This window comes from Anguilla anguilla, chromosome 4 (assembly GCF_013347855.1).
Source record: "Anguilla anguilla isolate fAngAng1 chromosome 4, fAngAng1.pri, whole genome shotgun sequence".
In the NCBI taxonomy this organism is placed as follows: Eukaryota; Metazoa; Chordata; class Actinopteri; order Anguilliformes; family Anguillidae; genus Anguilla; species Anguilla anguilla.
The window spans coordinates 55,297,634-55,318,615 of NC_049204.1; the positions used below are offsets into that span (position 1 = coordinate 55,297,634).

The window sequence follows — 20,982 nt, forward strand, 5'->3', positions numbered from 1 at the left end:
TATTCACTGCTCTAATTTACATGTATTGTTGTCATTGCTTTTAGTCATCTGCTTGTTTGCTTACTGTTTTATCACAACGAATAAGTCAACAGTATGCTGACATCATCAATGAAATCATTCAACAGCTACCTTTGTGAATCAGTAAATAGTATTTACATTTAGTAATGACATTTTGCAAAACAAAATGATATACTGTCAATGTATATGCATAACCCTCAGGTTTTTTTTCGGTTTTTTGACTTGTGAGCATGATTGGATACATCTGGAGGAAATACAAACTGCACATCATGTGACTGAAACATCTTTCTGGGTGAAATGACAGATGTAAACATTTGCCTAATCGTGGGTGACAGTGTACCTATTCTGGACTCTTACACAGCTTTGGTACAAAGGGCTTTTTTCAAGTGCTGAATTTTTATTTGTTTATGTGTCTTTCTTGATTTTCACCAGAATAGGTTTTTAGGTAAAATCACCTTGACTGTTCCAAATCAAATAAATAATAATATAATAACTTTAAATAAAATTTAAAAAAAAGATTATTACCTAAATGTCCTCACTTTCAACATAACACCATTTTGCACATGTCTTATAATCCCCATTTAATAGCAAAATGAGCTGCATCTGCCATTTTGAAGCTCTCAGGTAAGCATCCTGTTAACAAAGCTTTTTATCATGAAGTTAAACGATTTTAGAATAATTTTAAAGAGGCAGGAATAAAACTGAATGGGCAGTCCCTCCATGTCTGGTGATTTACCTCTTTGTAGACTGTTGATGGCTAGTAGGCTCTCCTCTGGTGATAGATCTTTCTCAAGAGATTTTATTTCTTCATCTGGAAATCCACACGTCAGCACAACCAAAGCAAACATCGATATCCTCCTCAGAGCAGATTTCTGTGCTTGATTCAAGTTGGAATAGAAATAGAGTTCATGTCTAAGTGGGTGTGTAAAAAACTTTGCCTTGAAAAACTACAGAATGTCTCAATTTGCCAAGTAAGAAGGTTTTCCCCTGTTCTACAAGCTTTTATCTGAGAATGATAAACTAATAGTCAGAGTACACTAAAAGCAAGAAAATGAAGTAATGAGATTGTGGTTTTTTGTAGTATAGTGGTTCATTCTGTGCAACTATTAATGTTACTCACAGTATTAAATGTATGCTAAATTTGCACTCTGTGGTAGGCCATAGATCGTACTGGATTTGATATTGTTATGCGTTTTGTGGCTACACTGGAGTTCTCTGTGGTGGCCATCTTTGCAACCCTACTTTGGTTAACTCACGAACTGCATGAAAGAAAACCTATAGACAAATAACATGCTGTGCTGTAATTAACAAGGGGAAGATAATCTGAAGGCCCTGCAATTAATATTAACCTCTTAATGCAATAAGAACACTGAGCATCTGGTGTCTTAGGAGACCAAACTAGATAAATAAATCTATTGCACCCTTTAGCTATTTATACTCATTACTATCCTACACATCTCTTCACTTGCAACAGTTACTTAATAAGGGGCACCAGTTAAGATTTACTGAGCTCATTAGCTCTATAAAACACTTGAATCTTTACCCTTATCATGGATCAATATTTCCTTAATTAGGCAAATAATTTTCTAGGGTTTCCCCCCCTCATGTTGTTCCTGGGCGAGATCCAGGTTTCTTTTTAACAAATATTACTTTCCTCTGTCCTGCCTGATAATAAATGTTTATATAGTTTGAGTGAGCAGAGGTGTTCTCAACATTAGAATGAAAATCAGACTGAAAATGCATCAGCCAATTTACATGAGTTTACAAATTTTGTGTTTAAATTAATTAAAGATATTGATCATTACTGAAATAACTTATTTGTTGAATTTTCACTGTATTTTACATACCTGCAGGGTGTTCAAAAAATGTCTTATGGCATCATTGAGAACAAGAGGTCATACTCCTCCCATACTGTGTCCTGTTGCTGAATAGAATGCTTTACTGCACTGATTTATTTGATAAAATGTATCATTAGTTTTAAATACTTGACTTAGGCACCACAATTTCATGAATTTAAGTATAGTTACACTAATCACTGCTTATGTGCTAACTGACTTATTTAGGCCTCACCATGCCTTTTCAAAGTCTTTCAATCTTCTCCTGTCCTGGGCTATTTTCAAGCTTTCCAGCTGAGCCCTAGTCTGACACAAGTCATTACATATTTTATGGGTCATTCTACAATACATTTCATATTACTAATAGTTTATATGCAAATATGTTTTACTTATCTTGCAGAAAAGATTATCTAAAGCAGGGCTGCCCAACCCTATTCCTGGAAATCTACCATCCTTCATTTCAACCCTAATTTGCCACACCTTCCATCCATCCAATGACCGGTCGTTTGTTTTTATATAATATAATGCAATCTTTGCATTACCCATGACAGGAATTTCTTTATGAAGCTCTGCACGCAATAGAGAGAAGGGTGTGCACAGAAAGTATTCAAAATGGACTGTGCATACCCAAGCTACTCATAAAGCAAATCGAGCTTACAAATAGGTTACAGTTGTCTGTGGTAAAAGACTGAATTAAAAAAGATGAAATTATATTCTTCAAATAGTTCAAGCACATCATTTCTTGTAACAATGTTAAAATGATTGTTGTTATCACTTTATAAGTCTAAATACAGAAATTCGCTGCACCTGAAAAAAATAAAAATTGACCTTTGAGGCCCAGTGATGCCTGGCTTACTAGCCGCGTCCCACTTTGTCCCTGTTCAGCACAGAGTTCACACACAGCATGTTAGTTCACAGCCGTACAGTTAACTGAGGTGACGTGGACTACAGGGAGGAGGGCTGCACTTCTTTCTGAGGTAAAGAGGAAAGAGCATGTATTTTCTGTCTTGTGCAAACAGCCTGATGATATTGCACAGAGGATAAGCCTAGCAAACATTGATCATGCTGTTGCCAAGAAATCTGCTCAGCTGAACAAGCCACCCATGTCCTGGTAGCACCGAAACAAGAGCCTTCTCGACATTCCTCACTCCCACTCAGTGTGCTCCATGGCTACAGAGGGCACGAGCTTTGCACCTGACCAACTGATTGTAGATAAACAGCTGGAATTTGGGATGGAGGTTGGGGAAACAGACACTGAGAGAGGCCCAGTGCTGAGCCGAAAAGACAGAGAAGAAGTAATGGACAGGAGAGCAGTGTCTACAAAACAAAGCAAGGGGAGAGGATTTTGAACATAAACAGAGGGGAAAAACAACAGATGAGCATTGGAGTACAAAGAAAAAAACAGCAAGAAAGTAGAATGAGTGAAGATGGAGTGAGAGAGAGAGAGAGAGCTTGAGTAAACATTTGTTTTATTTAATTCAATAGTTAATGATTCGTTCAAAGGTGTAATTTTGTTGTTGTAAAAAACGCTTGCCAGTGCTGTATTTTAAGCGCTCGATTAGAGATGAGAGAAAAAGACAGATTTTTTTAAAGACTGGGAGAAGGTTAGATGCTTCAAAAACATTTTTGCCTGTAAGTGTGCACATGTATGTGCATGTGTTTGCTTGCACATGTGCATATAAACTTACCTTATCAACCAGTCACCAATGACTTGTTAACAGTTATTCCCCAGGGGTGAAAGTGGCTTCTTTATTTAGGCCCAATCCATGCAAACAAAATCGCTATGAATTAATTGAAAGTTTTCTTAAATAATATTTTAAAAGTATCATTTTGTCCACTTATTTATAAGAATAACATAAATAAATGTCTTGTCTCATGGCACATTCATTCTTTTCATTCGTTTTCATCTAACCATCCCACAAGCAATCAATAAAAATAACACACAGCACATAGCCTCTGTGTGTCACTGGCCACTGAAAAAAGGTTCTCCTTGCTTTCTTAGCATCACTGTACTTTTCTTTCCCTTTCATACCCGAGGTGCAGGTGCTGTGGGACACTGGGGTCTCCGAGGAGCCGTTAACCCGAGGCCTACAGCATTTTTATTGCGCTCCCAGTCCCAGTGACTTCAGCAGGCTCCCCAGCTGTTTGAGCTTTGCGTGGCCGTCCCAGGCGAGTCAGGCTGTGCTTTATGAGCTTCTATGGGAGGGTCTGAAGCCTGCAGCTTCACTCCTTTTAATGTTTCCTCGCAAACTCCGAAAGTAGGGCGCTGGAATGAGGAGATGATCTACCGATGGAGCAACACCAGCCTGCCGCACCATAGCGATGACGCCATTTTCACAAGGAAACAGAGGAAGCCTGCCTCTCTCTACAGATGCTGTTGTCGCAAGGAAACAGAGGAAACCTGCCTCGCCATAAAGATTCTGTTGTCACAAGGAAGCACAGCCGAACAGAAAACAGCCTGTCCCTAAAGATACCGCCACTGCAGATGAGAGTCTGGATGACGTGTGGACCTTTCCTCCACTCCTCCACTCCTCCAAAAATGCTCTCTCATGGTCGAGCCCAGAACATGTCTGGAGAAAAGCATCAGTATAAATTGGTACTTCACTTTTGTTGGCGGAGAAAATGAAGTAAATCATGCCTGCCTATAGTAGATCAATTGTGTGAACTTGTGGTACAGATGACGGATGAACTAAACCTACATGTAATTATTATTCCATTCAACAGGCCAAAAGGCATGCAAGGAATCTGTCACCCGGGCTCAAAGAATGCAGAAGAGGGGCTCCAACGTTATACAAAAACACCTTCTGCTTTGCTGAAGGAAAGGACCTGAGCACCTCTCTGCCCAAACAAAGAAGTCAGTGTTGGGCAGCGGCCTTCCCCCCCCCCCCCCCCCCCCCCCCCCCTCTGTTTTCACCAGTCTGGGACTCAGATCCTTTTAGCCATGGCCAGATCAATGGCCACACAAGCATTTAAACTCATTACGCCCCCTATTGACATTTCGATCATGGGTGCCTTTATTCCAGACACCTCTTCGGCAAAGTCATTTTATGCTCTTTCAGTATGAAACTACCCATTTCTTCTCCACAATTCTTTCTTTTGACTCATCTTCACATATTTCTGTTATCTTTGACACTGGGATCTGGACACTCTTTTTTAATGCTGTCAGGTGCTGGACATGACATGGAGCGGTTCTCTCTGTAACTGGTGGCTATCCTTTCCTGTGGTGTGGTCTTCTCTGGCATTCATTCTCTCAGTAGGGCTCCCACAGGGCTCCCTGTCCCCTAATGTTTTACCTGTACAATGATCTTAACATCAACTTTTAATGGTCATAGTTTTTCTATCCAATGTACATTGATTTTCCACTTTTCCCCTTCCCTTTTCTAATTTGCAGGTATCCAGACAATGGATGAAATATCTTACTGAATATTGGTATAATCATAATCAAAGTGACTCTCCTCATAGACAAAACCAACCGTACGTACCAGTAAAATTCTCAACATTATAAACTCTCAATTACTCTGGTCCTTCAAAACAGCACAATTTTAGTACATCAGTCTTGCTGTTTATCACAAAACACTCATCCCTGCTTTTATTCAGGCCTGATGCACACCAGCTTCTCAACTGTGTCCCGTGTCCCTGAGAGTTCTGACCTTGCTAAGGTGAGCGATTGCTAAACAAAATCAGATAGAGTATGTAGTAAATAAGTGAATCATGTCATAAGCTAATAATAATAATAACAACAATAATATGCAACAACAGCTCCACCTAATGGTCAAATCGTAACAATAATAATCTCTAAATGTCAAATGATCCATCTACACAAATCTAAATAAAAAAAAGAAAAAGAAAAAGATTTTTTACAGTCTTCTGCAATGGATGAAGCACAGTCAAAAGTGCTAATAAGTGGGTTGGTGGGCATTCCCTGTCCTTCCACTTACCTGGCTCCAGAAGGGGCTAGGGCACCCCAGGCAGCACAGTCAATATTTAAGGAGAGCAATGTATCTTTCTTCTAATAAATCAACATGCTACACCTGCAAAATCCCTTCCACATGCTGTGTAGTCAACAGACACTGAACAATAACTGAAGAGGACAGCTCCATAGCTTATACTCATTAACCAGCTCAAATACCTCTCACACAATATCTATCAGTACAGCCTATATAATTCAGCTCCGCATTTAAACCTCTTTTTAAAACTCATTTCCCTACACTGATATATCAAGTTATCTATCCTGTGTTTAAAATAAATGCTATAATGTTATGATACTATATCAACTTAATTCAAAGTTGATTATATTGATAAATTATGGTCTTTGCATTTATTTGCCAAGAATCGAGAACTGTCAAATCTTGCCCCTCCAGTTCAAAAATCCCAAATAACAAAACTGAAGTAATTTACAAAAATGGACAAAATGCACAATTTAGATTTAGAAATGAAACCTTTATTTACAATTTCAAAGTTCAATTTAGTTAACAAATATATATATGTATACTATATACATATTTGCATACACAAAGAGAACCAGGGTTATCTGACAAATCTTACAGGTTCATTGTTAGTCGGATAAGAGACAAAACTCTCGTATATTTACACCCATGTCAATTTACAAGTCTTCAAGTGCACCCTTGTTGCTCACAGTACATTATTGTCATCATTATAAATAGTCATACCCTTCTGAATTTCATTACTCCAATTTACATTAAAAAATTATTATCAAACCATTTGTGCCTAACATCGCAATCTATTTCAAGAATTACAATATCACAACTTTTTCCCCCTCAGATTTAGCATGCAGCCACATTTCCAAATGGCTGTAGTCTGCCACTCTGCAATAACAGAGGCTTATAACTCAATAGTCTATATCCAGGGAGCAGAAGACTTGACATGTTTTCTGCCCGTAAATGTTGTCCGTTAGTTGTTCAACACAAGGAGCAATAGGACCACCCTACTGCAAATGAGTAGGTGGAAGGCTGCCTTTATCCCATCAATGTTCAGAGTTCACATATAAAACCGTCAGACCCATCAATAATGCATAGTTAAGCAGAACAGGATTTGACATCTCCCCATCCTCAACCACTCTGGAGAATAAAGTAGTTTCTAGAGGGAAGGTCAAAGGAAACCTTTGTTCGCAACCGTTTTAAAACTCAAAGTAGTAACATGGGTGGTGCTCACTACCACCTGCTCAGTATTTCAATGGGGAGAGGAAAAGGGGAGTGTCCTAAAAGTTGTGAACCTTCACATAGGTCTTGAAGGGAAAAAAAAAAAAGCCAATATCCATGATACAGTGTCCTGCTGTTTCATGCACATGGCAAATGGCCCACTCCCTTTGGAGAGCCATCATGTTGTAAAGCTGGCCCCAGAATCTGAACAGGAGGGCAATGAGACGTGCTGCAGGCAAAACCCCAGAGTTTCCTCGCTCACAGTTAAGGACACTTATCGTTTTAGGACCAGAACACTTAACTGAAGAATGAGTCATTCGCCGTTCAGCACAGTGGATAAACGTACAATGCAGTTAGAGCACATTAATCAGACTACAGGTAAAAACTAGGACCTATTAGCCAATCATGTAATTCAAGGAGGCAGTAGTAAACAAGCCCTTGAGTAACTAGTTACCTGGGAGGATACACTAACAAATATGAGGTCAAGTGTCACATCACTGCGTGACTGAGAATACAATGTGTACACGGAGGCTTTCTTTATCAAAATTTCCTCATTTTTTTCTCTTTTAAAACTTAGGTAGCTTTTAAATCACCTCCTTTATCTTCCAAACAACTCTTTAGTGACCACTGTAGAGGAGACGCCTGACAAACTTCAAAAATTATTTTTTTGAATCAGTTGGCATGAACTTAATGCTAAACAAGTTTGGAAATGAGTAAAAAAAAGCCTAGCAAACATGGGACTGAGTAAAACTCCCCTCTGAAGAATACCACAGTCAGAGTGAAACCAGGGTCACATGCAGTCAAAGCCCATAAGACCAGTAGAACAATGAGAATTAATCAAGGCCAGGAAAATGAGCCGTTGGTCTTAAATCTAACATCTTCCAGTAACCTATAACCAATGAGGCACTTAAACAGAATCAAGTAAAGGGCAAATCTAAAGGTTTGAGGCTAACATGACAGTACTCTTGTGCATTTAAAATAACTGGTTTAACACTGAGCAGTTGCGTTTTTGTGACATTTGCATAAACTGATCAGAAAAAAATGAATTAAAATATTCAAAGATACATTTAATCTATAAAATTAACATTTAAAAAGTATGCATTTTCTCTTCCAACTCTTTCCCGACAGTAACTGGGAATTACAAAAATCCCTTTAGAATAATTTTTCACATTTTTCTTTTGTGCTTGGTCAATATGTTTGTTGACTCAGAAAGAGCACACAATCCTTTATCCTGCTTTCTACCCCAGCAGGGATTATCCTGAATATTGCTTTTTTTGGAAGCACAAATTCAAACAAATCTTTCTCTCCAAAATAAATCGGACATATATTTTCCCTGGCATTTTTTTGCCCTCTAACCTTGTATTTAATGCAATATAATTACATTTCATCAGTCAAATGTTTTTGTTTGTTGGGAGATTCCAATCTCACTATTTGGTGCCAGGCCTCTCCACACCTCTTGGAGAAAATGCAGTGAAGCACTTCCCAATACAATCAAGAGGTCCACTTAGCAGCACTGAGGTAAGCTAAACAAGTCCATTGCTCATTCCAACTCCGCATCAACCACAGACATGTGAAAGGATGTAGGCGTAGGCATTGGGAGTTAAGAAAAGCAGGCTGTTTTTTTTACACTGAAATAAATGTTAAAGCATACTGATAAAAGGCTGGATTTTAGGATCCTTGGTGAAGCACTTGAGTTAATACAAATTAACTAAGTTTTGTAAGAAGAGAAGACTAAACAAAACTAAATAAATTTGACAGACATTTAAGTGAAAGGCATTTAAAGAGTATTGGCACGTTGGGTGTGGAAGTTCCTGGGATGAGGCGATGAGATATTTGGGACAGAAATTTAGGAAAGGGCTCTTTTTGTTCTCTTCTCCTGAAGTTTTGTCAAGATGTCAACAGTATCCTTCACCAAAGCATCAAAGATTCCATCAGCCAACTGCATCTTCACAAAGAGCTCATCTTCATCATAGTTGACCCATTGAGACTCTTCCTCGTGCAGCTCCTGAACCTGCGACAAAAAGTCAGAAGTTACTTCCAAATTACATCCTCTTAAGAAAACTATGAAAGTCACTGCACTAGTCACTGAGTGCGTTTCAGTCTCATCTAGATAAAGTACTATGTTCTGAGTCTAAATTACATGCTGCAGCATTCTTTTCATTTTTATTTTAAAATAGCACCTTTGGGAAAGCTTTACCTGCTTAGCCATTGCTCAATATCAAGTAAACTTTCATTACCAGAATATGATCCACTCGGTCTCGCTTCTTTCTTCCAAACTTCAGCATCTTCTGCCAGTCTGTTTTCTGGTTCTGGTCTTTCTTTAGGCCGTAGAGCTTTAACACCTCCGTGGTGATGAAGGCCTAGAGAAAGAGCACAAACACAAGGGACAGTGTTTTACACCAACATGAGTACGCATGCACATATGATGGCAGAGGCAAAATGTTACACAAGCACCACGAGGGAATGGTGTATTAACCTGGATCTTTGAGATGTCCTCAGGGCTTTGAACTCTGCGTAAACAGGAAGAGGTAACCCGCCGAGGCTTCATCCACTGGGGCTGATGGGCATTAGGGTCCTCCGAGAAGACTTCCTGGACGATCTCCCACGTCAGGTCAAACACAGCCTGAAAACACGAGATTTAAAAACAAGGTTATTTTTAATGATAACTTTCTCAAACAAAAAGGTTACTGAACACATTAACATAAATTTTGTCACCACCGTGAGCCAGGGAGCAGGCCTCACCTTTTTGTAACTACGCTTGCTGAGGGTCTCCTGGTCCTCACCCCGAGCATCGCTGCCCAAATAAGCATCGGAGGCCAGAGGGGTGGGGACTCCTGCAAGTGTCTGTAGCCCTTGGGCCAGGTTGCAGCTTTTCCAGATCTCCTGTGTGGCAGCATGCACCAGCCTCTCCACTTCGGGGGCAGTGTGTGGCACCACCATGACCGGCTTTTCTGCGGGCTTCGCCTGTTGGGGGGGCGCAGGCCTTACCGGGCTCTTGACCTGCTCCCCTCCCCCGATGGGAACGGGGGTGGACGCCCCCTCCTTCTGCTGCTGCTGGGCCCTCTGCTTCTGCTGCTCCTTCCGTGAGCTGAGGCCGTAGTCCTCGTCGAACCAATCCTGCTCGTCCCCGAGCACGTCCAGCAGCTCCCGGCTGAGCTCCAGCTCTGCCAGACGCTTGGCCAGCTCCTCCTGACCGCTCGCCCCCAGCACAGGGCTTTCCTGGGAGGCAGGGGGAGAAGTGCACACTATTTCAGTACAAGCTAGTGATCACTCATTAAGCTTTTCAAGCCAGTGAAACTCTATCCTTCAGTTTAAAAAAACAACTTGAACAATTATTCCATTTATTTATAGTAACAATGATATCAAGTATTACTAAATCCACCAAAGTTCTTATCGTAAAAAAAAAAACTAAGGAAAATGAATATGGATCTGAAAACATACTAGCAGCAGATTACAAAGTGGAAAAACAGCACTGATTGCTACACAATCTTTAGCATGTAGAAAAGACAGGATTTGGGGTCGTTTGAACTTTGGACTTTACTGATAAAAAAATGGCTTTTTGGGCCAAATCAAGGATTGGATGTTGGTCGGCACTGCTGAAACGTAATCTCTGACAGTTCTATACTGGCAGAGACATATTATCTTTTGCTTGATGTAATCATTGACTTCATGAGTCATTAATTTGGGGGTTGAGGGTGAACTCTAATACACAGGAAAATGTTTATTTACAGTACATGGTTTAACAGAGGTCTCACCTGCTTTTTCAACTGAGCCAACGTTATTTTTTGGTCTCTACTTTCTTGCTAGAATGGATGTTTTTTTGCTTTCTGAGCCGATGAAAAGGTATAAAAAGTCAACTATACAACAACAGCACAACTCACCGGACGGTTACAAAGCTCCGGAGAAGAAACCTCTTCTTGCCCATCTTCCAGGAAGTTGGGAAGGTTGTCCTTCTGTGTTGTGTGGAAGGGCAAATACTGGGCATAAACCTTCCCTCCAAGCCAGTCTTCTTCATTGACCTCATTTTCTTTGCTCTGATTGGAAGCTAGAATCTTTTCATTGCGGGCTTTTTTGATCTGCTGAAACTGCTTGACAGCGTCCTGCACAAAGCCATTGATAAGTTTATCTGCAATAGCTGTAACAGTTCCTTTGTCACTCATCTTTTCTGCATCAGACTTCTCAATGGCTTGGTCCTCAGAGGAGAGATCAGAGAGCGAGGCCTTCTGCTGGGGCTCCAGGTTGGCCTTCTCTCTGGCCAACAGGTCCAGTAGAGGGGTGGAGGACTTCTCCAGTGACTGCTTTTCTGTAGCCACTTTGCCCACCTCGGTAATGAGGAGACCATAGTCACCAGTTGATGCATCTTCAAACTCCAAGATGATGTTCCGGCTCTTTCCATTAGGAGCTGGGTGCTTGTCACCATTTATTTTTTCGCTGGATTTGGACTCAAGGTCATTCAGTTCAACTTGGACAGCTGATTCGAAAAACCCAACTTTTTCTGATGGGCCTTGGCTCGAAGGGTGTTCACCCAGGACTTCACTCACATCAGATGGTTTATTTTCACCAGATTTATTACCCATCTCAGATTTTCCCTCCGTCTTGTCTTGAAGATTACTCTGCTTCAACTGCTCATCTAATGCAAGCTTCTTCTTGGACTCATTGTCAGACTGGTCATCCAAGGAGTCCTCATCTTCTGTGGTGTCCGCATAGACTTCAAACTTCTCAGGCAGCCGGGAGATCTTATCTGGTGGGGCAAAGATACCGTGCCCTTCTTTACATTCAAAGTAGACCACACCATCGTAGGTGCCATTATTGCTACCCTCGGACTTGTCCAGTTCCACACCTGCCCAGAACCCATTAGCAAATCTAGTCGGTCCTTTGAACTGAAGTGTCCCTGGCTGCACATTGCTCACAAGAACACGGTCTCCAACACTAAAGTCGGGCATCATGTCGAGGTTCATGGTGGGTGGCGACAGGGGAAGGGGAGACAGGGGCACCTTTTCAGGACCAAAGACCTCTTCCCTGCCCTTTTCACTTTCCTCTCTGTCTTTGTCAAGTTTGGACTGAGCTTTGAGATCCAGAAGCCTCTCAGAATGGAAGGTACCGCTGCCAGAGCTGGACTTCTCATTCAGCACTTCGCTGATTTCCTCCTCACTGCTGTACAGAGAAGACCTGGTACTGGGCCTCGTCCCGGTCTGCAGCGCTGTAGGGGAGGCAGGTTTTGAGGAGTGGTGCCCCTCCCGAGGTGATACCTCCACAGAAGATTCAAAATCATCATGGTAGCTGTCAGCAGGAGGAGAATCCTCCTTCAGCTTTGACAGTGCTTCTCTGTCTGACGAGTGGATGTCAATCTGGGGAGTATAGGAGCCTTCCCTTTTGGAAGAGCTTCTTTCAGATGATGGAAGACTGTCTTTGGAGTCCTTCAGGACAGACTTTGATTGGTTTATCAGGGTTCCGCCAGATTTTATGTCTTCACCAGCATCAACCAAGTCTTCCTCACGAGGTTTTTCACTCTCACTACGATCGTTCTCCCTAGAAATCCCTGGTTCAGTCTTTTCCACGGATGGACTGTCCTTCAGCGAGCCCTGTTCCAGGGACACCGGCTGCAGCTCCAGGACCAGCTTGAGCGCCGAATCGGAGCGCAGGTGGGTACTGTCGTTATCAGATTCCTCTGATTTCAGGAACTCCAGCTCCTCCATCACCTCTGATCTTTGGCTGGAGATGACGCTCTCGTCTCCAGAGTCCCCCGCATGTGGCATAGCAGGCCCGTCCTGAGCCTGGAGGTCCTCAAAGCGGCAGCCAGGCAGGGATTCTGGTGACAGCAGGCTCTTCAGCCCATTTATATGCTCCGGGCTCCCTTGTACTGGGGTTGGCGTGACTGTGGGTGGATCCTCATCAGAAGACCCCTCTTCACACAAAGAGGAGAACTTGCTGTGTCCTGACGGTGTGACATCATCTGAAATTCCACAAACATTGGATTACAGATTGTGCTTATCAAAACATTTGCTATTTGTATGTACAAAAGCTATTACTGAATTGATCCAATTGGGTATACCACAAAATATATAGAATATATAGAAGGTGCTATGTGGAAAGTCGTCATGTATGTGCCCTGCACAGCAATACATTTTATTTTGGGCAGACGAATAATGCAGATGCAATAAAACCAAACGGTGCACAATGAACAGAATACACACCACGGTCAGTAGGAGACTCTGGCTGGACTTTTTTCTCTCCTTTCTCTGTTTCAGTAGCAACCTTCCAGTTTTTGCTTGTTTCCGGCCTGAAGGAAAAACAAAAAAATTCATTTAACTCCAATTTCTTGCGGAAAAATCAACAAGTGATAAGACTCAAAGAAAAAAACTGCTACTTTTAGAAGTCAGCAGAAAGGATCAGTACTACGTTACCTTTGAAGAGGAGGTGGTTTGATCCTGGGCTTTTCTGAGGCTGAACTTGGCGTTTTAATCTGGGGTTTAGTCATGGGTGCGGTCTGTGGTTCTTTACTCAGCTCAGCCTTGGTCTTCTGAATGAAGTCATTATAGGACTAAAAACAAGGAGGCAAGACTTTACTGAAACACGCAGTCACTCTGCATTCAATGACTACCTTTAAGAACATTTATGTTGTGACTAAATAAAAAAACTACTGACCAATCAGAATAATAATTTTGTTTTCATGTATATTTTATTGTAATTTACAAAAACATATTAAGACTATTATACAACAGGGTACAAGCCTTCAAAAGGAAGCTGGTAGCAAAACTGGAGCACCACAGTAAGATAATATTGGAGTCTAAGAGAAGATGTTAAGATCCTGCCGGCGGCCAGAGGATTACTCTCCTAAAAAAAGTGTTCCTGTGTCATTTCTCAAAGATGTTTAGAGGATTACAGGTGACATGAGGTAACGCTATAAATAGCATTACACACACAAAAAACTGTATAAGTAAACCCTTTATAGGAACTACAACAAACACACTAACTACAAGCACAGCCTATTAACGGCAAACAGAGGCCTGGCAATGGGACCAAAGTCCACTCTCGCTGAGATTATGAGCAAACTGCCACCGCAGAAGCGGGAAAGCGCACTAAAGCCCGGAGGAGGAGGAGGAGCACTCACCTCCAGCTGCTTCAGCAAGCTGGCCTCCTGCGCTTTCAGGCGCTCCTTCTGGCGCTTCCTCTGCTCCTTCTTCAGCTGGTACACCACCGACTTGCGCTTGCGCAGCTCCTCCTTCAGGGCGTGGATGCGGCCCTCGATGTCGCTCTGATCGGACGTGGGCTCTGGAGCGGAGAGAGGGGGGCGCGCGCATCGGGGAGTGAGTCCCACGCCTTCCTAATCTAACACCGCTCATTACTCACCCGAGATAAGTAACATAAAATACAGAACACACACAGCACCGTAAGGGCCACCTCAGGAACCACCCATTACGTCATCTCGGTTAACAATGACTCAGCTGCAATATAACTAAACATAACAGAAAAAATGTATTTCCATAAAAACCCATACAAGGGACAACATGAATCTACAATAAAGTACTATGTGAAAGCACACCATTTATTAAGTCAATGGTGCAACAGAAAAAGTCAGAGGGACAGCACTTCTGTGAAACAGCAGAACATCTGAACATAAGCCAGGTGGAGGGTAGCACCCAGGGTCCTATAACACAGCTAAGCAGGCTAAAAGTCAGAGAGACACACATTGGCTCACAGCACCACAGTGTGCAAACTCCTGTTCTCAGCGGCTAAGCTTCTTCCACCTGAGAAACACAATACAGACAAGAGCGGCCTGTGAGACTGGCCGAACCCACCGGACTGAGAGACCGAGCGGAGCTCGCTGGGCGAGGGCTCGCTGGACCTGGAGGACGAGCGGAGCTGCATCTTGCCGCCGCCTCCCCTGCTGCTCTCTGGGTGCCTGGAGGCGCTGAGACTGGCCTTGGGTGAAGGAGACTGTCAGACACAGGAAGAGCACAGGGCACATTCTCAGGATCACTGTGACAACATCCCCAGATTCCCTAGTGTTCAAACTAAATCACTCATAAATTAGGATAGATTTCATTTTGGCTCATTGATACTGATATGCATGTAAATCAGAGACAACAAAGTGATCACCTAGGTGCTTCTAGTTATTTGATGGAGGCTACCCAAATGCAAATTATCTTGGTGTAAAAACAAGTCATCTTTCAACAGTGCAATCCATTACAAGTAAAAGTCTGACAGTGTTTAGAAGAATGAAAATGGGACAGTATGCATTTATCATCAAAAAACAAAATACTAGTCGCTATACAAAGGCCCAGACTAAAGACAAAGCCCACATTCACTGCACTGTGCAAAAACAGGGAAAAGCTTTGCTCCAAGAAGAGAAGATTCCAGAAACACAACCGTAAAACCTGTTAAAACTTGCAACACTCTCTGTCATGTGCCATTTGCTCAGATAAATTTATTCAGCTGAAATCATAAACAACACTGCTACGGTTTAGCAGTCTGCTTTTCTTTACTCTTGAAGACCTATTATGTAAACTATTTTTGATTCCTTCTCTAATTACCTATCAGTGATTCCAAATAGTATGATATACCACATCAAATTAGAGATTCAGATAGCATGCTTAGGCACGCTTAGAACAGCAATCTGTCACGACCAAGGACCTCCTACCAGTTTGCCTTCTGAGGAGGAGTCAAACTCCTGTGTGTAGATGGTGTCCCCTGGCGGGCTGTCCTTGCTGGGGGAGGGCAGCTCAGAGATGGGCTGGTCTGTAGAGGGGCTGTCCAGTTCCTCAGGTACAGACAGCTCAGGCTGGGGGCTGGAGACAGTGACCGCTGGGGAGTCCTCAGCCCTGCTCTCTGGCTCTGTGGCCACACACAAGTGTTGGGTAAAGAACGGTTAGAACGGGAAAAAAAGTGGCAACTTATATTCACAAAGTCAAAAAGGAACACATGAAATGTATATCTAAACAATGACTGCAAAGAAGCAGTTATCACAGAACATGGAATCACATTTAAAAGACGTTCTTTTAATGTTCCGTCACTACCTCGAATATTCCAACAAATTCTATTTCCACCTGGCAAAGTTTCATAAAAAGGTCTGGCCTCTCTAACGGTCTCTCTCCTCTCCCTTCACGCCCCCATTCTCTCTCTCACCTCTGTCGGCCCTGTCGGAGCTCTCGCCGCGGGGGCCCTTGTCCCGGGGCCGCTCCCGGTCCCAGGCGGCCAGGGCCTGCTTCTCCATGCGCCGCACCTCGGCCTCCTCGGCGTCCAGCCGCTGCTTCCACTCCAGCAGCTCCTCCGCGTGGCGCCGCCGCTGCATCAGCTGCTGCTCGCGCTTCGTCAGGAACCTGGAGGGGGGGGGGGGGGGGGCGAGCCGGAGAGCCGGGTCGGGGAGAGACGGACAGACGGACGGACGGACACACAGGAGGGGACAGACGTCGTGAGGAGCACTGACACGATCGCAAACGCCCACACAAGCCAGCCAGCCGACCGAGCCACCCGCTCCCCCGACGCGCGGCCGGGAAGTCCGACCGCACGCGGGCCGTCAGAACCATGCTTACCCTCGACCGCGGTTTGACCTCCCATTGTGCGCAAGCTGCCCCAACCCCGCCCAGCAGACCAACAAGGTGAGTGTGGAGGAGTTTGATCACAATGAAGGAAACCCAGGCACCACGGTTAGTGTGTGCCTCTCCTTTAACCAGGTATGATCATGCACCTGGTTTAGTACAGGGGTGTACACAGACCAAAGACCCCTGGAATCTCAGACACAAGCACATCCACCCAAGATGGAGAAACACAACTTGCATGCCTCTAGGGGTGTAACTTTTAGATGGTCTACTCATTTGAGCACAGGCACAGAGCCAAACATGAGCTCTACATACTGTGTACACTGTGCATCCAAGCCTTGCCCTCCTGCCCTCTCAAAATAACACGATTCTTTCTCCAAGTAGAATTAGCATTAACCCAAAGCAAAACTATGTCTTCAAAGAAATGTGAGTTTAAAAGATATATATTTCAGGTTTAATATACGTTTTTGATTGGCCCAGACAGTTTTACAGTGATTTGACGTTTCCAGAGGCTGTATATATTAACATATTCATTTTCTAGCCATTATTCACAATCATCAGTTTTTATATTGTGCTGGTACTTCTTTCCACAAGCCTGAGAATGGCCCTATTCCAGCCGCTGTGAAGCTGGCAGGCCAGTAAGTGTCCACTGCACACATAAATTGTATGAACCAATTGAAAACATATGATAAAACTGAACCAATACATTTAAAAAAAAAAATCATTCTCTTTAAAAAAATGTACTGTACAATACAGATGCTCAGAGGTATTGCTATTTGAACCAGTTTGCACCAATGAAACTTTTTAGGGCATTTGAAGGTTAAAAATTGTGTTTGTTATCCCTCAGTCACTGTGTATAATAAAAAATAAAACCAAAAGAACATGACTATTCAGTTTTCTATATGAAACAAACTAATAACAAAGTAATCTCGACGCAAGTTTCTAAAGAAAATTCATACTGTTAACAATAGGTAAACTAGGTGTCTTGCATCCTACCTATTTCTACACCCAACTCCCAGATTACCCCACGTGAAGGAACAGCTAATTGGCATCAGTCTAGATTATTAAAGGTTCTGATAATTCAGTTAAAGACAGCAAATCTTCAATTATAGTATGAAGCAGGTTTTTACTTTAAATTTCTGTCAACTTGCCCTACTCTATAGGCATTTTTATCCGTAAAATCAAGCGGCACAAGATTTAGAATGCAACTTCATCAACAGTTTAAATCAATGACTAAGGAATTTTAAAGGTTTGGATACTTCTCAACATCTCTCAGAAATCTGGAGGTGAAAATGGCAGGAAATGAATCATTTGGCGGAAAAGCACAGGCAGCAGGGCAGCCGCCGCGAAGAGCACAGTAACAGGGCCTGAAGGAGCTCGCGGGAGGCCAGCAAAGCTACACCCCAGAGACATGGCCGCTCCCACTCCTCACTGTGAGAGGCTCATTCACACCGCCCTGCCCTATCAAAATGAGCACCAGCCTTTGGCCACAACCGTGAGGAGACCGACAGCACCACCAACTTTACAGCCAAACCTCAGTTCCACGATCAGCTCCAGTTTCACTGGATTTTCAGTCTTTGTTATTCGAGTCCTGGAATCGTCAGCACAAAGGGTGCAGTCCAGTGACAGGGCTGTGGTGGAAGGGTACGCTCACATTGTTGCCAGGACGTCTGCTCATTTAAACAAGGCAGTGCTTTGTAGTTTTTAGACCCGTTAATCCACGATTCCTGGCAGCACCCCAACAAACACCCCCATTCCACCCCCCCCCCCCCCCACCAAACACTCCTGGCATCTGCCCCCTGGTGGCGGTGGCTGAACACGAGCATGCTCCATGGGACACAGGGTGGGGTGGGGTGGGTGGGGGGGGGGGAGCAGTGAGGAAGGCGCGAGCACTGTACCTGACCAACTGGTTGTAGATAAACAGCTGGAATTTGGGATGGAGGTTGGGGAAACAGACACTGAGAGAGGCCCAGTGCTGAGCCGAAAAGACAGAGAAGAAGTAATGGACAGGAGAGCAGTGTCTACAAAACAAAGCAAGGGAAGAGGATTTTGAACATAAACAGAGGGGAAAAACAACAGATGAGCATTGGAGTACAAAGAAAAAAACAGCAAGAAAGGAGGATGAGTGAAGATGGAGAGAGAGAGAGAGAGAGAGACAATCACATAGAAAAGGGAGAGAGAGAGAGAACTTGAGTAAGCACGTGTTTTATTGCACTGAATAGTTAATGACTCATTCAAAGGTGTAATGCAGTTACTCTTAAAAGGGCAGTGCCGGCACAGCTAGAGGGAATACTTTAACCCAACTCCCCTTCATTAAGAAGGGACCAGCGCACTGCGAGAGTGCTTTAAGAGCCCAATTAGAACAAAGATTGATGGCTGCAAGGTGAGGGGTCACAACTCAGGAGATCTGTTGGTATATGTACATGTATGGACATTTACTTGTTTGTGGTTGCACAATTTCTGCAGCTTGTACACCAGCAGATACATTTCTCCTCTAGATGACAATTTCAACAAACAGCAATGCCCCTAAAATTATCACGGTGATTTTTATTTCTGCCTTGGCAAATATCCTTTAGCTGAATTAAATTTAAAGGAGCCAAGAACAGAAAATAAACTGATTTTAAGTGATTGTGTTGTTCATGTATTAGCTAATGATTATATACAACCTTGACCTTAGGAGAATAAAACACAGGCTAAAAGCACAAGTGAAACTATTCTATTCATCGGCGACAACAGTAATAAATAATATCGACTGATCAAAAATCAGGGAGAACAGGAAGGTTCTACAAAAGGAAAGAAGTGCAGCAGATAGCACAATGAGAGCACTAACGGCAAGCAGACAGGACAGGGGAAACGGAAGCGGCTTGGGGATGAGCTACATGAACATACTTGCGTCAGTTAAAAGCATTAATCTTTTTAGTGTACTGTACTTAACAAAGGAACGATTTACACCTTCATTTTGAACTTTGGGCTGTGGGACTTGCTCATGCTCCTGGTCAATTATAAAGTGTAAAAACAAGTCAAAATGCACACCTCTACAGCTGACATCCAATTTGATTTCAGAATTGATACTGTTGCCATTCTGAAAGGCAATTTGACCATTTCTTAATCACAGTACAATAGAAACGTGTGAAATGTAGGTGAAGTACCAAAGTTAGCAGTGACCAGCTGTGAATATTAACCTACATTTTAACATCCAAGTAACCGTGAGGGGCAGGATCAGTAGCCGTGACTTCACACTGCTGCCCCAATGCATACGGTCAAAAAAGGTAGGGGCCAAAAAACACTGATGCTACCTTCCATTTCCAACTGACTCCTGTGTATCCAGGGAGATGACATTACACAAAAAGTAAACGACAGGCCACATGAAAAGCGATATAAAGCGGCATCGCGGCTAGTCGGTTTAAAATGGGATCTAGGGAGGGGCGGGACACAGAGAGCATGCTCATATTCACTGGCACACCACGAAGGGGAGGAGAAGGGGCTCTTAAACAGTGGGGGGAGAACATTAGTCAGCCTCCTTGCAGTCTGCACAAGGCTGTCGTTCACTCAAGACTTAGGGAAGAATGTGAGGCGCGTGAAAGCCAAACTAGGCCAATAATCCAGTAAAATTCAAACTGCTCATCCCATTTCCTCCACAGCTACCTGGAATGCGTGTGCGGAAATTAAAGCACATTTCTATAAACTGAACGTGAACCTTTTTAGAAGTACCCATTCAGTCACTGGTACAAGTAACCTTAGAAGTTGCTACCCACCACTGAAGGCCTTAAGATAATAATGAAGACTCCCCCCCCTTTCTTTTGAAACAAAAATGGCCATTAGGGATGTATAAGAACATAATGTGGAATTCTATAATCTGTACCACTTTTTAATCTTGTGAAATTACAGTGCAGAATAGGTTTGAGATGGGGCTGAGTTTAGGACAGCGATAGTAGAATTACGCAGCAAGGAAGACCACAAATCAGAGCTCCTAATTTGTAGGTTTTTCCACGATGCCGACTTACCTGCAGGTTATGTGTTATATACTTATTTGCAACTGTGTTGCATTCAGAAAGGTATAAATACTGCAAAGCAGACACTTCAGAGCTGAAAATCCAGGGTTAATCACACAGAGGCCCGAAGCTGAATTAGCATGATGGTAAGAACAGAATGAGGAGATCACATGAAGGGGTTTTAATGGTCAGCACACAGGAGGAGAGCAGAAACGGCGGGATCTCTGAGAGCTGCCATTACTTTTCGTCCGTGTGCGAGCGCATCTTCTTCAGCTTCTCCATGATGCTGCTGGTCTCGCTGCCCGACGCGGAGACGGGGGAGGGGCTGGGCGTGTCCGGGTCCGTCGGGGCGGGGCTGGGCGGGGCGGGGCCTTCCGCAGGCTCGGAGACGGACGTGTCCTGCAGCACGCACAGACACAGGAAGACACACACATACAGG

The 20,982-nt window shown here is 43.3% G+C and overlaps 1 protein-coding gene and 1 long non-coding RNA gene across 5 annotated transcripts in view; one reads left to right on the plus strand and one right to left on the minus strand.

The window, feature by feature from the left end:
• The first annotated feature begins 2,768 nt into the window (after nt 1–2,768).
• On the plus strand, nt 2,769–5,500 carry LOC118226549. The gene is made up of 3 exons (XR_004765052.1): nt 2,769–2,830; nt 5,245–5,327; nt 5,451–5,500. It is a non-coding gene; the product is annotated as an uncharacterized LOC118226549 (long non-coding RNA).
• Nucleotides 5,501–6,272: 772 nt separating this feature from the next.
• cep350 (centrosomal protein 350) overlaps nt 6,273–20,982 on the minus strand; it is a 44,189-nt gene continuing 29,479 nt past the window's right edge. For 3 of the 4 annotated variants that reach the window (XM_035412755.1, XM_035412753.1, XM_035412752.1), the window contains 13 exons: nt 20,785–20,942; nt 18,450–18,572; nt 16,139–16,332; nt 15,654–15,847; nt 14,812–14,950; nt 14,124–14,284; nt 13,417–13,553; nt 13,207–13,292; nt 10,894–12,965; nt 9,755–10,231; nt 9,489–9,635; nt 9,250–9,372; nt 6,273–9,023 (listed from right to left, as the gene is read on the minus strand). In XM_035412755.1, coding sequence (XP_035268646.1) covers nt 8,859–9,023; nt 9,250–9,372; nt 9,489–9,635; nt 9,755–10,231; nt 10,894–12,965; nt 13,207–13,292; nt 13,417–13,553; nt 14,124–14,284; nt 14,812–14,950; nt 15,654–15,847; nt 16,139–16,332; nt 18,450–18,572; nt 20,785–20,942 — 4,176 coding nt within the window. In that variant the 3' untranslated portion in view covers nt 6,273–8,858. The remainder of the gene's footprint in view (nt 9,024–9,249; nt 9,373–9,488; nt 9,636–9,754; nt 10,232–10,893; nt 12,966–13,206; nt 13,293–13,416; nt 13,554–14,123; nt 14,285–14,811; nt 14,951–15,653; nt 15,848–16,138; nt 16,333–18,449; nt 18,573–20,784; nt 20,943–20,982) is intronic. The other variant, XM_035412754.1, reaches the window with a different exon arrangement.